Source organism: Oryx dammah, unplaced genomic scaffold (assembly GCF_014754425.2).
Source record: "Oryx dammah isolate SB20612 unplaced genomic scaffold, SCBI_Odam_1.1 HiC_scaffold_13, whole genome shotgun sequence".
In the NCBI taxonomy this organism is placed as follows: Eukaryota; Metazoa; Chordata; class Mammalia; order Artiodactyla; family Bovidae; genus Oryx; species Oryx dammah.
In genome coordinates, this window is record NW_024070197.1 from 26450147 (window position 1) to 26462771 (window position 12625).

General features: G+C 44.8%; 1 protein-coding gene and 1 long non-coding RNA gene across 3 annotated transcripts in view; one reads left to right on the top strand and one right to left on the bottom strand.

Moving 5' to 3' along the window:
- LOC120872677 overlaps positions 1-12625 on the top strand; it is a 141991-nt gene that overhangs the window by 128783 nt on the left and 583 nt on the right. The window contains exon 4 of one of the 2 annotated variants that reach the window (XR_005723310.1): positions 10872-10973. This is a non-coding gene — a long non-coding RNA (uncharacterized LOC120872677). Of the gene's footprint in view, positions 1-4740; positions 5982-10871; positions 10974-12625 lie in introns of those variants that run through there. The other variant, XR_005723309.1, reaches the window with a different exon arrangement.
- The window catches only part of ZFHX3 (zinc finger homeobox 3), a 242341-nt gene continuing 232699 nt past the window's right edge, over positions 2984-12625 (bottom strand). Inside the window, exon 10 of the mRNA XM_040253212.1 lies at positions 2984-8578. Coding sequence (XP_040109146.1) covers positions 6930-8578 — 1649 coding nt within the window. The 3' untranslated portion in view covers positions 2984-6929. The remainder of the gene's footprint in view (positions 8579-12625) is intronic.

Consider the following 12625-nt stretch of genomic DNA (forward strand, 5'->3'; position numbering starts at 1 on the left):
CTGAGTATGCACCAGGCAGGGTTTGAAGCATTTTATGGATATTAACTTATTTAATTTTCACAAGAAGCCTATGAAGCGGGTACCCTTATCCTCATATTACTGGGAGTAAGTGATGCCGTCCAGGTCACAGTGGTGAAGCCCGTTCGACTGACTCCTGTTCTCTCAACCCCTCTCTCTGAACTGTGGAGGGAGGAGGAACACCGGACAGAGACTGAACACATGGTCAGTGCCTTCTCCCCTCACTCATTATTTCACCATCCTGAACACCTGGCATCGATGTCACCCACTTTGCCTTCTTTATAGATTATTGTGAGGAACAAGCAGGAAGTAATTTTGCAGACCTTCACAGTGTATTTTAAGTGCCATGCTAACAGAAGGGGTTACAGAGGGGGTCTAAGAGACAGTAGTGATACACCAGGGGGCTGTGCTGGAGGGCAAGGCAGTGTGAGTGTCCTAAGCAGCTTTCAGTGTTACAGAGATGGAGAGTGTCTGCCATTCTCATACGCTGGGCTTTGTTGTTTCTTAGCATTCATTTCTCAGGCCAGAGGATCTTGCCCCAAGAGTAAAACAGTTTATCATTCTTTCTTTCATTCTTGTATTAATAAGAGATCCCTAAATTGGATTAAACAGCCTCTTTGTTCCATATAGATAAGAAATGAAGCAGTCATAAAGGATAAAGAACAATTTTTTTGTATCTGGAATTTAAAAACTCCAGAAGATAGCTTGAGAGGAATCTAGGGTAACTGGCTAAGACATTTAAAAAACATGCCTCTCTCTGAAAAAAAAAAGAAGAGAACAAAGAAGGAAGGAAGATACCTACCATCTTTGCTATGAAATAAAGGTAATGGAAAGCTTTGGCTACTTTAATGGCCCTGAGAGCACTAATTTTGCAAGTTTTGCCAGAGCCTTGCTGGTCTGCACCCAGCAGTAATATACAGAGACTGAGCGGGCATGTCTGTCCTGTAATTAAGGCTACACAGCAGAGCAGCAGGTGCAAACTTCTCTTCCTTCAGCTCGACTCTTAAACTGCTTGTGCTCTTGTAACTTCAAGTCTAACTTGTTAAAAGTGAGATTTGTAATGTCCTTAGTCTATAACAGGAGCTAGGCACTACAGACATTTCTTTAAAGCAAAATTAGGAACAGCTACCTGACTAACACATATCAGCCATTCTAAGATGTTGCCATTTCACATTTTCTGGGGGAAAAATGTTAATTCCAAGTAGATTAATATCCACATGAGCATGATATTGCCAGCCAGATTAGAAGACCTCTTTTCCCTTTTGTGTAAAACTTTTCTAGTAACAGGTGGAGTCCCTCCTTATCCAGTTCTCTCTCAATGTAATTTAGGTGCTTAGAGGTTTTTCTGATACAAAGGCCCTAACCATCACCAAGGTTTTGTCTTATTTTCTTATTAAAAATTTATCTTAAGAATTTGAATTGTAGTCACCTTCCTGCAAAGAGCTGAAGCAGCAAAAACCTCACTGCAAAACTAGTTCCATTTAAAACATTTCAGTGTGATCCTGCCATATCTTAAAATAATTATAGCCTAGGAAGGCAGATGTGGTTTTGGGTTTGAACAGTTTTTATCATGCTGTATGTACCTTTCTGTGGGGTCAGAAGAAAGATCAGTGACCTAACTGTGTGCCAAGAACACTAAGATGGAAGCCATGTGCCTCTGCAGGAACAGCCAGAAGTACAGTGCCTGGAGAAAGAGCAGGGTTTCCTTAGGGACAGTGGCACTACCTGCTCGGCACACAGGTTCCAGCTACCAGTGAGGGAACCAGCTTCTGGTGATGCCTGTACCCACTGTAGGATTCTTTGAGATGTTGAGTTAATAGGGTCACTGCTGCTGCTTGAATGCCTGCAGTAGGAACTAAGAAGAAAGACTTGGTAGACAATGGCTGTCTGAGCCAATAGAAGCAGGTTTCATAGTTCAACTCCTGGTGTAGCAAAAAAACCCTTGTTGGCTGAGGAAAGATGCTGCAGACCTTGCAGGAAGACAGCTCTCTTGCAGTGCCATCCAGGCCCACTGCTAGAGTTCTGTAAATTACTTACGGGCTTTGGCTATAAATTAGACATGAGTGGAAGGGCCTTTGGGTCTGATCTTGGATGTACTCCTTATTAATGAATTTCACACCTTTTTTGCTGGAAGGGAGGATTTTTGATAAGAGTACCAAATTTCCTCTTGTATATACTAGTGCTATTCCTGTTTTGAAGACTCTTCTTATCTCAAATTCTACTCTAACAGAGTTTAAAAGCCCTTTGCTAGGAAAGGTAAATGTAGTCAGTCATTCATTTAATTCAACTCACTTTTTGTATCCTTGCGTTGTCAACAGTGGATCTGATTCCCATTTCAGAGAAGTTAATCTTACCTCTTTCTTCGCCGTCAGCAAAATTTCCTTGCTTGTTGTTGTCCCAGGTATCTAAAATTTGCATATAAACATGAATTAAAAGTATCAGTGCTATTAGAACTCTTTGGGGCCAAATATCATCCAAGCTGTCAGGCTTACCCTTCTCAAGGAAATAAGCTAGTCAGCTCCATCACCAACACTTCCTGCACCTTCATAAGTGCCAGGAGAGACAAGGACACTCAGAAATATCAAAGAGCTTGTGTGCCCTTGTTTACACAACCTCAGGATCAACCATCAACCTCTCTCTCACACACACAAAATCTGGTGACAAGAGACAAGAACTTTTGCTCATATTTTTTTAATGTATCACAATGAGCAGGAAACATACTTGATGAAATATTTTCAAAGGAGTATATTCAATTACCATCTACAATCAACTTAACTATGACAACAAAGTTTTTGTGACAAATTTTTTTTCAGTTTGAAAGTTCCATGTGGTTCTGTTAGTCTCCATGTATTTTGGTACAGTTCGAGATCAGCATTGTTACAGTAACAAAAAAGCTAACAAGACTACATTATAGAAAAACACCAAGAACATCATTTTTGGTTTCACTTGCTCTATTTTTTTTTTGTTTTGTTTTTTGTTTTTTTGTACATTGCAAAGGCTGTTCATATACCTCTTCACCTCAGGGTCACGTTCATGTATGCTCTTTCCTACCCAAACTTGCCCCCCTCCCCACCCCCCGAAGGAAGTAAATAAACAAAAGAACTAGTCAAAGCTTTGTTTCACAGTGGGCAGTATCTCAGCGCCAACAACCAACCAACTCAATTTATGCTTCTATTTAAAATGTTTTAATTTAATTTATTATTTAAAAAAAATATATGTCCATGAACATCAAGTGCACTGGCTTGGGTCACTGCCTCTCTCTCCTGCAACTTCCTGCCATGCCTGATAAACTCAGGTTTAAACACATGCCGTCTGTTTTACTTTATTTTCAATTGTGTAAAACTTTGGCCACATTCATATCTTTAAATAGCTTTTAATTAAAAAAAAAAACTTCCTAGATTTATTAAACTTTTCCGTGTGTGTGTGTTTCCTTCTTAAGTTTCTTTTTGGAGGATGGAAGAAATAACTCCCATTCTGTGGGCGCATTTGGTGCTGTGACTGAACATTGCCCAGCACCAACCCACACTGTGGAAAGTCAGAAAAAAACAAACCAACCAAAATATGAAGTGATAATGGAGGTGAAGAACTAATTTTAAAAGTGAGTTGAGATATCCTATTCAGCTACCTACAGGAATAAATTCTCTGAGTGAGACCAGTCTAAACAGTTGAGCATTGTAGTGAATTCATGCTTTGTAAATGATTCTGGTCACAGCCACGGTGGATGTCAGCCCACAAACATCATGTCTGACCTCTAAGCTTCACCATCACTGACTGCTTTGCTACTTCTGGGTTAATGCTGAGAAGAATTATTTTTTCTTTTTGAATGAACATACACGTGGGTGGTACAGTTGTAGAGGAAAGCATTAAGCATGCAACCCACTCCAGGTTGAAACACTCGAATAACCCCTCTGGGGAACACTGGTGGGCGGAAGCAGGCTTAGCCACTCTACCCAACCACCTTGCTGTTGCCAAACACACCCACAAGTCGAGGCATGGCATACCAAAACACTGACAGTCACTCTGCCTCACAGAGGGAGGATGGCATAGTAGCTCCAAAAAAAAAAAAAAAAAAAAAGCCATTGGGGAGAAGGTGGCAAAATTACAAGGAAATGAACTTAAAGTTGAGGGGGGAGGAAAAGGGGTAGAAATTGCACTATTACCAAGCAGTTATCATTTTTTAAAAACAAAGTTTTCAGAAAAGACCTAGCAGAATTTGATAGGTAAAGCTAGTATTAAATTGTTAATTGGTATCACATAGAGAACCAAAAACAAAAACACATTTTTTTTCTATATGATACAGACACAGAGTAACATACAACAGTTAAATGGCAAAAAATATATATATATTTCATAGAGTTACAAACAAGATAAAATAATGGAAAACAAAACTGTACAACTTCAAAATTTAAAAATGTTCATCTCAAACACAGGGAGAAATATAAGAATTCTTGTCAAAAGAAACAGCTTGCTAAAACAGCAAATATTTTGCGTACTTGTTTTTGACACCTTATGCTACAGCTGGATACTGGTATGAATAGTTAGATGGTATTCTTTAGTATTTCTACTTAAAAAATTAAAAAAGGAATTTGCACTGTGCATCAATCAGCCTAGTTAGAAATATATACAACAGTTCAGGATCTACTCTTTCATTAAACTAAAAACAAATTCATAAAAATAAAATAGTCCCGGCTAAAAAAGAAAAAAAAAGAAATCCATTTTCAGATCTTGGAATGCTCCAGTCTTTTTGCAAAGTCGATGAGTGGCTTCTGCACTGGGGAAAGAAGCCCAAAAGGTGACCAGATGGAACCTGCATTCACAGTCTTCAAAGTTCCCTTTTGAAACATAAGGAAGAGAATGAAAGGGAGAAGGACTTCAACTTTCAGGGTAAGGGGAGATTCTTTCGGTTGATGTTTGGCTATGAATGTGAAACAGCAAAGCATCTATTTGTCTCCAAAATCTACGTTATAGCAGCACAAAGTTTTCCTTTCAAAGTTCAGACCGCCTTTTTTTTGTAAGATGAGAAAGGGTGTATGTTGCGTTGTGTGTTACAGGAATATGGATATTAACATAAACACAAGTGCCTCACACACGGTTCCTTTTTTGCTCTCTGTACGTACAAGTGCTATCTGCTTCTTTGTTGGCTGCGCTCTGGATCACTCACCGCTCAGACTGCCTAACACAAGGACAAAACTTTGAAGTGAAAAATGTGTCTTTTGGTATATGGAATTTCATTAACAGTTGCCTCTCTGCTTGCAGAAGAAGCACATAACAACCTGGGAATCTTTTGTTTTACTCTTTCTTTTATTAAACTAAGTCTTGTTTGTTTAAATCAGAAACAAATTCTCAAGTAACAAGAACCCTTTCCCTTTTTTCTGCCTCAGCAGTGAAAGGGTGTGTCTTTGGATTTTATTTAAAGCACGAAATTTCTTTTTCTGAGAGAGGAAAGAAAACAAAACAAAAACACAGAAACCAAACCCCTAACCAAAAACTTTTTTAGAAAAGAAAAGCACACAGCCCAATTACACAAACTGAAACGAATGCTTTAGTTTAAGAAAAGAATATTTGAAGCATCTACCAAACAAGGAGGGGGAAAATCGGGTGAAAAGAAGAACCAAAAGAAGGATAAATAAAAACTAAATGTACAAGGCTAACAGACGTAGATAACTAGAATTATATGCCTTTAAAAAGTTTCAACTCCCCAACCAAAAATAATCTGTGAGGATCCTAATGACCCCTAGAACCCTTTGAAATTCTTTCTTTAGTTTTATAAAATAATTCTGCAGCTACCTTCTAAGAAATGAAGGCAAGCTACCTTAAATGGGAGATTATAGGGTGGGAGGAGGAAAGAGAAAGTGGAATTAAGGGACAAAGGGGAGAAAAGCTTAGGCGAATCAACGGATTGCAATCTATCTGCTAGGAATGAACAAGACAACATCAAATGAGGAGCTGTCAGCTGGACCATACAAAAAGCTAAATGTACACAAAAGGTTTTTTTTTTTTTCCTTTTAAATCTACCATACTGCTTCAGTTCATTTCCAATGCAACAATCTACTCAACACCAAAAATGGTCATATCTATCATAAATACAGAAAGTCAGTTTTTAAAACTTATTTTTTTAAGCTACAAGTCCTCAACACTCTGTGTGGGTTTTTTTTTTTTTTCCTCTGAAAGTGGGAGTGCTTAACTTTTCCCCTTGAAATTGGCTTCAGCAGAAAAGCTATCCTTAAAATCCCCAGAAAGCTAAAGCAGTTCACATTGTTTTTCTCAAATACTTTCTGCCCGTTTTTAAATTAACAAAACAAAAAATCTTTTCTGGAACGAAAATAAAAACAAACCAAAAAAAAAAAAAAAACCCCAAAAAATAATATATATAAAACAATGATTCTGAAAACAGAACAAAGTGTGAGCGATTGACCTGAGAATAAAAAGACATTACATTTCTTTTTTTCTTTTAGCAAGCCATTGGTATCTGAATGCTAAGATAGCAAGAAATTTTTTAAAACTGTAACAAGGTGGACTGCTTTCCCATACAGTGCATGCCGGGCTCCTCTGTGCTATCGACGTGGGGCGTTTATTGGAAAGGGGCAAATATACAAGGGGTTTAAGCTCCAAAGACATAGGGAGGCCCTGTGGACTTCTGTTTCCCAGACCAATAGTACCTTCAAAAGGACACAATATAACAGGGTTAAGGGTTTTTTTCTTTTTAATATTAAAAGAGAAAAGAAAAGACAACAATGTAAAATCACCGGCATAGATAGGTATATGGGAAAACAACCCACGCTTTTTCTTTTTTTTCTTTTTTTTTTTTTTTTTTGGTTAGAAGCTTTGGAATTGCAGTTAGTCTATTTTTGAAATTGGTTTGTTATTAATTTTATTTAAATTCATTTGTGTGTATTGTTCATCTTCAAAGCTTACAATCTGAAGGTGTCCGTTCCTACACTGGTCAGACCACTGTCCTTGGGGCAGCTGGGGTCTTTGGGACCCTCCACCGGGCTCGCCGGTCCGTCGGACTTTTGGCTGAGATCCGTGTCAGACTCCTCCGAATAGTCGTCTGTTGGCATCGAGGGCTGAACCCCTGAGGTGCTGCATGAACTTGAGGTAACCGTTGAAGATGAGGAGAGAGGAGGAAAAGAAGGGGGCTTCGCAGCCGAAGCCCGGGAGACCACTTGCGGCCAAGACTTCCTGGAGGCGTGGGGGGAAGCGGAGGACGAGGAGGGGGCGGCGGCCGACGGGGGAGGGGGGCTGTCGTTTGAGTGAGCGGCAGACTGCGAGGTAGATGCGGTGCTAGGATCGGGGAAGCAGGCAGAGTGAGGTAATAAACTAGGGTGCTCTTTGGCGTTTCTTGCTGCTCTCGTGATTGTTCTGTGTTTGTGCAAGGCCGACTCGAGATGTTGACTCAGAGCTTCCTCCCCACACAGCGCGCTCTCGCACGCCAGGCAGTGGTATGAGCCGCCACCGCCGCCGCCGCCGCTGCCACCGCCGCCGCCGCCCGTGGGGACGTGAAGCACCATCTCTTGCAGGTTCACCACAGACTGGCCGAAGAAGCAGAGGGACTTCAGGTGGCTCCTCGCCGCCTCCTCGTCACCGAAGCCCGCCTGGCACTTGCGGCAGACCAACTTGTACTGCACCTTTGGAACAATGAAGGGGTCGTAGAGGGAGTCCGCACTTTTGCTTTCTGCTTCTGGCTCTTCGGGGGGTTTCGGCAGGAGGGGGGACACCTCACGGGGTGCGTTTTTCTGCTCTTCTGGTTTGGGGGATTCTTTGGCAGGGTCTTTGTCTGGGGAAGCAGCCCCCGGGGGGACTGGGGTTTGGCTTGCTTTGGGCTGCTGCTGCTGCACTTTTTGCTGCTGCTGCTGTAGTTGCCGTTGCTGCTGCTGCTGGAGGGCCTCCTGCAGACTCTGCTGGTATTGCTGGTACTGCTGCAGCAGGGAGCCCGGGGACAGCCCCATCAGGGCCTGCGACAGCGCAGGGCTGTAGGGGAACAGGCCTTCCATGCCATACATCGGCTGCAGGTACCCGCTCTGCAGGGCGCCGGGGATCTGGGGGGCGTAGTAAGGAGAGAAGCCTGGTACAAAGTAAGGGAGGAACTGGCTCGTGAGCAATGCTGTGGGGTCTGAAGTCAAGGCCGCCTGCAGGGCCTGCAGCTGCGCGGGGTCCACCGCATACTCCATGGCGGGCAGTGGCGCTGAGAGCGTGGCTGCAGCCGCCGTGGGGGCCTCTCCTTTCTCCTTCTTGGGGACAGACAGGGGTTCCCCTTTCCCTCTGTGTGCCTTCTCCTTCTCCTTGACCTTCTCACCATCTTTGTCCTTGCGTTGTGGCTGCTGCTGCGGCGGGAGCTGTGGGGCAGGTGGTGGCTGGGCTGCTGGCGGTGGCGGCTGCACCTGTGGCTGCTGGGGTTGAGGGGCTGGCTGAGGGGCCATTGCCATGGTGGCTTGTGCTGGGGTCGGGGAGCTCAGCGATGCTGAGGACGGTTTATTTGGTAATCCAGATGTGGGGAGGCCAGGGGAAGGAACTGTTGTGCTGGGCAGACCCATCAAGTTCGGTTTAGGAGACGTTAAAGCTGAAAGGAATGGAGACAGAAGTCATATGTCAGTCTGGGTGGCGAGGCTGAAGCTTGGGCGGTTTTGCTCGGGAGGTTTCATCTGTGTCACTGGCACAGGGTCTAAGAGCTCAGAGCTTGAACTTAAAGGATCCTCTCTGTTGATTTAATGTTTTCAGTAGAGCTTTCTCACCAGGCCCAGGGTTGGTCAACCTGTATTTTAATCCGGACCCCACCCTGGGTCAGCTCCCATACTGTCCCTATCAGCTAAACAACTCCTAACACCTTCCTGCCCAACGTGCCACACCCATCCCACTGGGTCATATTTTCTTTGCCATGCTCCCAGCTACCATTCGCTCTATTGCTTAGTCGCTAAGTTGTGTCTAATTCTTTGGAACCCCATGGACTGTAGCCCACCAAGTTCCTTTGTTCATGGGATTTCCCAGGCCAGAATACTGGAGTGGGTTCCCATTTCCTTTTCCAGGGGATCTTCCCGACCCAGGGATCGAACCCGCATCTCCTGCATTGCAGGCAGATTCTTTATGACTGAGCCACCAGAGAAGCCTTTCCATTCACTCTGCCCAAGGCAATTAGTCTGGAGGCCCTCAGACTAGCTGTTGCCAGCTGGGACCCATTTGAACCAATGGCATTCATCAAAACCCCTGTAGAAGTAATACAGTATGTACAGTATGGAGAAGAGAACAAAAGCAAGAAACCCAGTCAGGCACCAAGACCACATGAATAAACACAACAGGCTCTACACATGTGCCTCTGTGACCTCCACTGCTGCCGCTGAATGGATGTGTTAGGAGGCAGAGAGAGGAGGAGGAGGAGGAAGGGGAAGAAATGGAAACAATCCACTCAAGGTAAACAGAGCCACTGCTTTGACTCAGCTGACCTCCTTTAACAAATCTGTTGAAAAATACGACCATCTAGGAGTAGGACTCTGGAGTCCAGTGGAAAAATGAGCATTCTCTTCTCCTGCCCCTACTTGGTTGACCGGAAGGTTTGGAAACCAGACACAGAAAGAGGGAAAAGCAATGCCAGAAACAGAAGAGTGCTGGCCCCAGCAGTTCCTGACACATCACAACCTAGGCCCCACTGCTTAGGGGTGGCAGGCCACGGCACTAGGCCCACATAGGGCAGAGCTGCATTCTCAGTCCCACTCAGGCCTAACCCACCACTCCTGTAAAGCCTCCATCGAGCCCAGAGATTGCCATCCTCCCTGACCTTTCGCCATCTCCTGGTTTGACCCTTCTGTTCCAGGGTGATGGAAGGCTGCTGCTGGTTCATGTAGGCTAGCGAAGTGCTGGAGGACAGCACTGACCACATCCCAGACACTAGACAGGAGGCATCCCTCCTCTTCATCTGGACCACCTTCAGCAAGAAAGCTGGGGTGGGGGGTTCCAAATAAGGCACTGTCCTCATGAGAGTAAACATTTCCCAAAGGCCAGACCCAGGTGAAGACAATGTTGATTTCTGGCTCCAGTGGTATAGGGTGCCCTGGGCTATCACACTGCATTAAAAACCCTCAAATTTCAGCGGTGGAGAACAAGGTTGCCTCCAGTTGCCAATCCCAGAAAAAGCATGCATTAACTTCGGGATAGCGAGAAGGATGCTTCCCTCAGCATCACATGACATCATTAACTGGCACTTCTAAAATGACAGAAAGGGACAGCTGAGATTAAGTCATCCAGTTTCCTGAATGCAGTTAAGGGACCAAAATCAGAGGAGAAGATGTGTCTCACTAGAAAAACCCAGTAAAGGTTTGTTAGTTAAGGTAGCACAAACAAGGCAGGGACAGACCAGATAATGAATTCCACACTCCAGACATGGCTCTGTCTACCTTGAGGCAACAGGCTTGCTCTAGGTTTTAGGTTGGAGCTGCAGCCAGAGCCAGGGGCTCAGCAGGGCAGAGAAGAAATGCCTCCTGATTGCCCCATCCCTATGGCATCAGGCTCCCAGAGAAGAACTGATAGGACAAAAGAGATTCAATTTTAAGGAACATGTACTGAACCTCTGCTATTTACCAGGCTCTGCACTAGGTGTGTTCACTCAGTAAAGCAGCTCAGTACATTCTCACAGTAACCCTGCGGCTTTGGTTTTCTCATCTATAAGATCAGAACCACACGAGTCGTACACTCCTGGAGTGGCTGAGGCATCTCCTGATGCGGTGTGGACTGTGGCTGACACGTCTGCCGTGTGATGCTTGGAAACTTGGCTTTCCACAGTAGATGGGTGTGGGGAGGAAATGGAAGGTCACAGGAAGAGCTTACCATTGGGCCTGACGTACTCCTTTCTTTCCTAATTCCAGAAGCAGTACTCCTGGGAGCGGTGGTTCAGTCGGTGGTGGTAACTGGGGCATGCCTGGCTGCCTTGAATGATTAAGAGCACATCTTCCTACCTGGAGCCCACCGTAAGTGATCAGAACCTGAGGAGCACTAAGCATATACCCGTGGGCTGACTGGCTCATACTGGGTGCTGTGGGAGGAGTACGGTACATAGCACTGGGAGCCTGGAGGCCTGCACAGGAGCTCTGGCTCCTGCCCTAGCTTGCTGAATGGTCTTGACCTCTCTGGGCCTCAGTTTTCTCATCTGTAAAACAAGGGGAACAGATCAGACATTCTAATTCTTTCTCATTACTATGAAATGTTGGGCATTCCCAAGCCCCTCTGCCAAGGTCCCAGGTTGCGGGAGTAGTTCAGTACTCAGCCACTTCCCGTCGCCTGTTTTCTGGCGACTCTATCTAGCTGACTCTTATCATCATTCTGTGATACTACTTGTCAACACAGGTAAGCAGCGACTTCTATATCTGAATGCTTTCTTCTCTTAGGATAAGAAAGTGGGATTAGGAATGAGGTAGCTTCATGTCCTGTAAAACCACTGCCAAAGTTATAAAACTTGGATTTAATTCAACCAGAAAGCAGAGCCGCTCTGGGAAGCAGCTGAATCACTAGAGCCCCTGGGAACTGGGACGTTTCGAAGGTAAGGAGGCACACTGAGGGGCTCTGCTTTAGCGAATGTGCACTGGTCAATACAGGCTGTGGGGGACTTACTAACTCGTGCTAAGCCTCACAGGATCCTAGAGGTGAGGGTCCAATTTAGGAAAGACAGCTGGATCCAGAGAAGATGGGTGAGGAACGAGGAGGAGGAGGAACAAGAGAGGCACACAGGAAGAACTGTGGAACTCCCTATGAGGTAGAAAAATGAGTACCAAGTGTGTGACTCTGCATTAGAAAGGGAAATGGGCAGAAGGAAATGAAGAGGTGATTGAACACCCCTAAAAATAAACATTTTCGGTTTAGACGGCTATAAAACACATCATAATTCAGAACCATATTGCCCAATACAAGTTCCTGGTCAGTGCATTCCAGTATAGAGGTAGTCTAATTAGAAACTAGAGGGCGGTCCAGTGGTTAAGACTCCATACTTCCACTGCAGGGTGTGTGGTTTCAATCCCTAGACAGGGAACTAAGATCCCACATGCCACATGGTGCAGCCAAAACCCCAAACTAACACACCACTGTGTTTCTGAATCAAAGGGAACCCCAGGAGTAAGGCTCCAGCTTGTGAGAGCTACTTCCTGGTAGCATCTCTCCTGCCAGAACAGGTCTCTGAAACAGGAGGCGGGACCTCAGGGGACAGCAAAGAGTTTATTTAAATTCTTTTGAACCTGTTTCCAGAGGGCACAACCCAGAATTAGCTAGGATGTTCAAATGTTTTATATTTTCAATAGATTTCTAGATGGGATCTGCATTTCCACAAAAGTCTTGGAATGGAAGGGTCCATAATGGAAACTGCTGTCTCAAAAACGCCCCAGGATCTAGTACACCCAGTTCATGAACCCTCCAGTTCATGCCCACAGCATACACCCTGGTCTGTGCTGAACACCAGGCAGAACTATGGTTTCAGAAGATCGTTCCAACTCCAGGGTCCCCATTCTTGAACTGGGAAGTGGAGGGTCATGTACATCACAGCTCTCGGGAGACTCAGTGGAAGGGACCTGAAATTCTGTTGCAGTTAGAGAACTAGGAATGTGGAGCCTCCCACCTGCCCAGCACTCAGGTT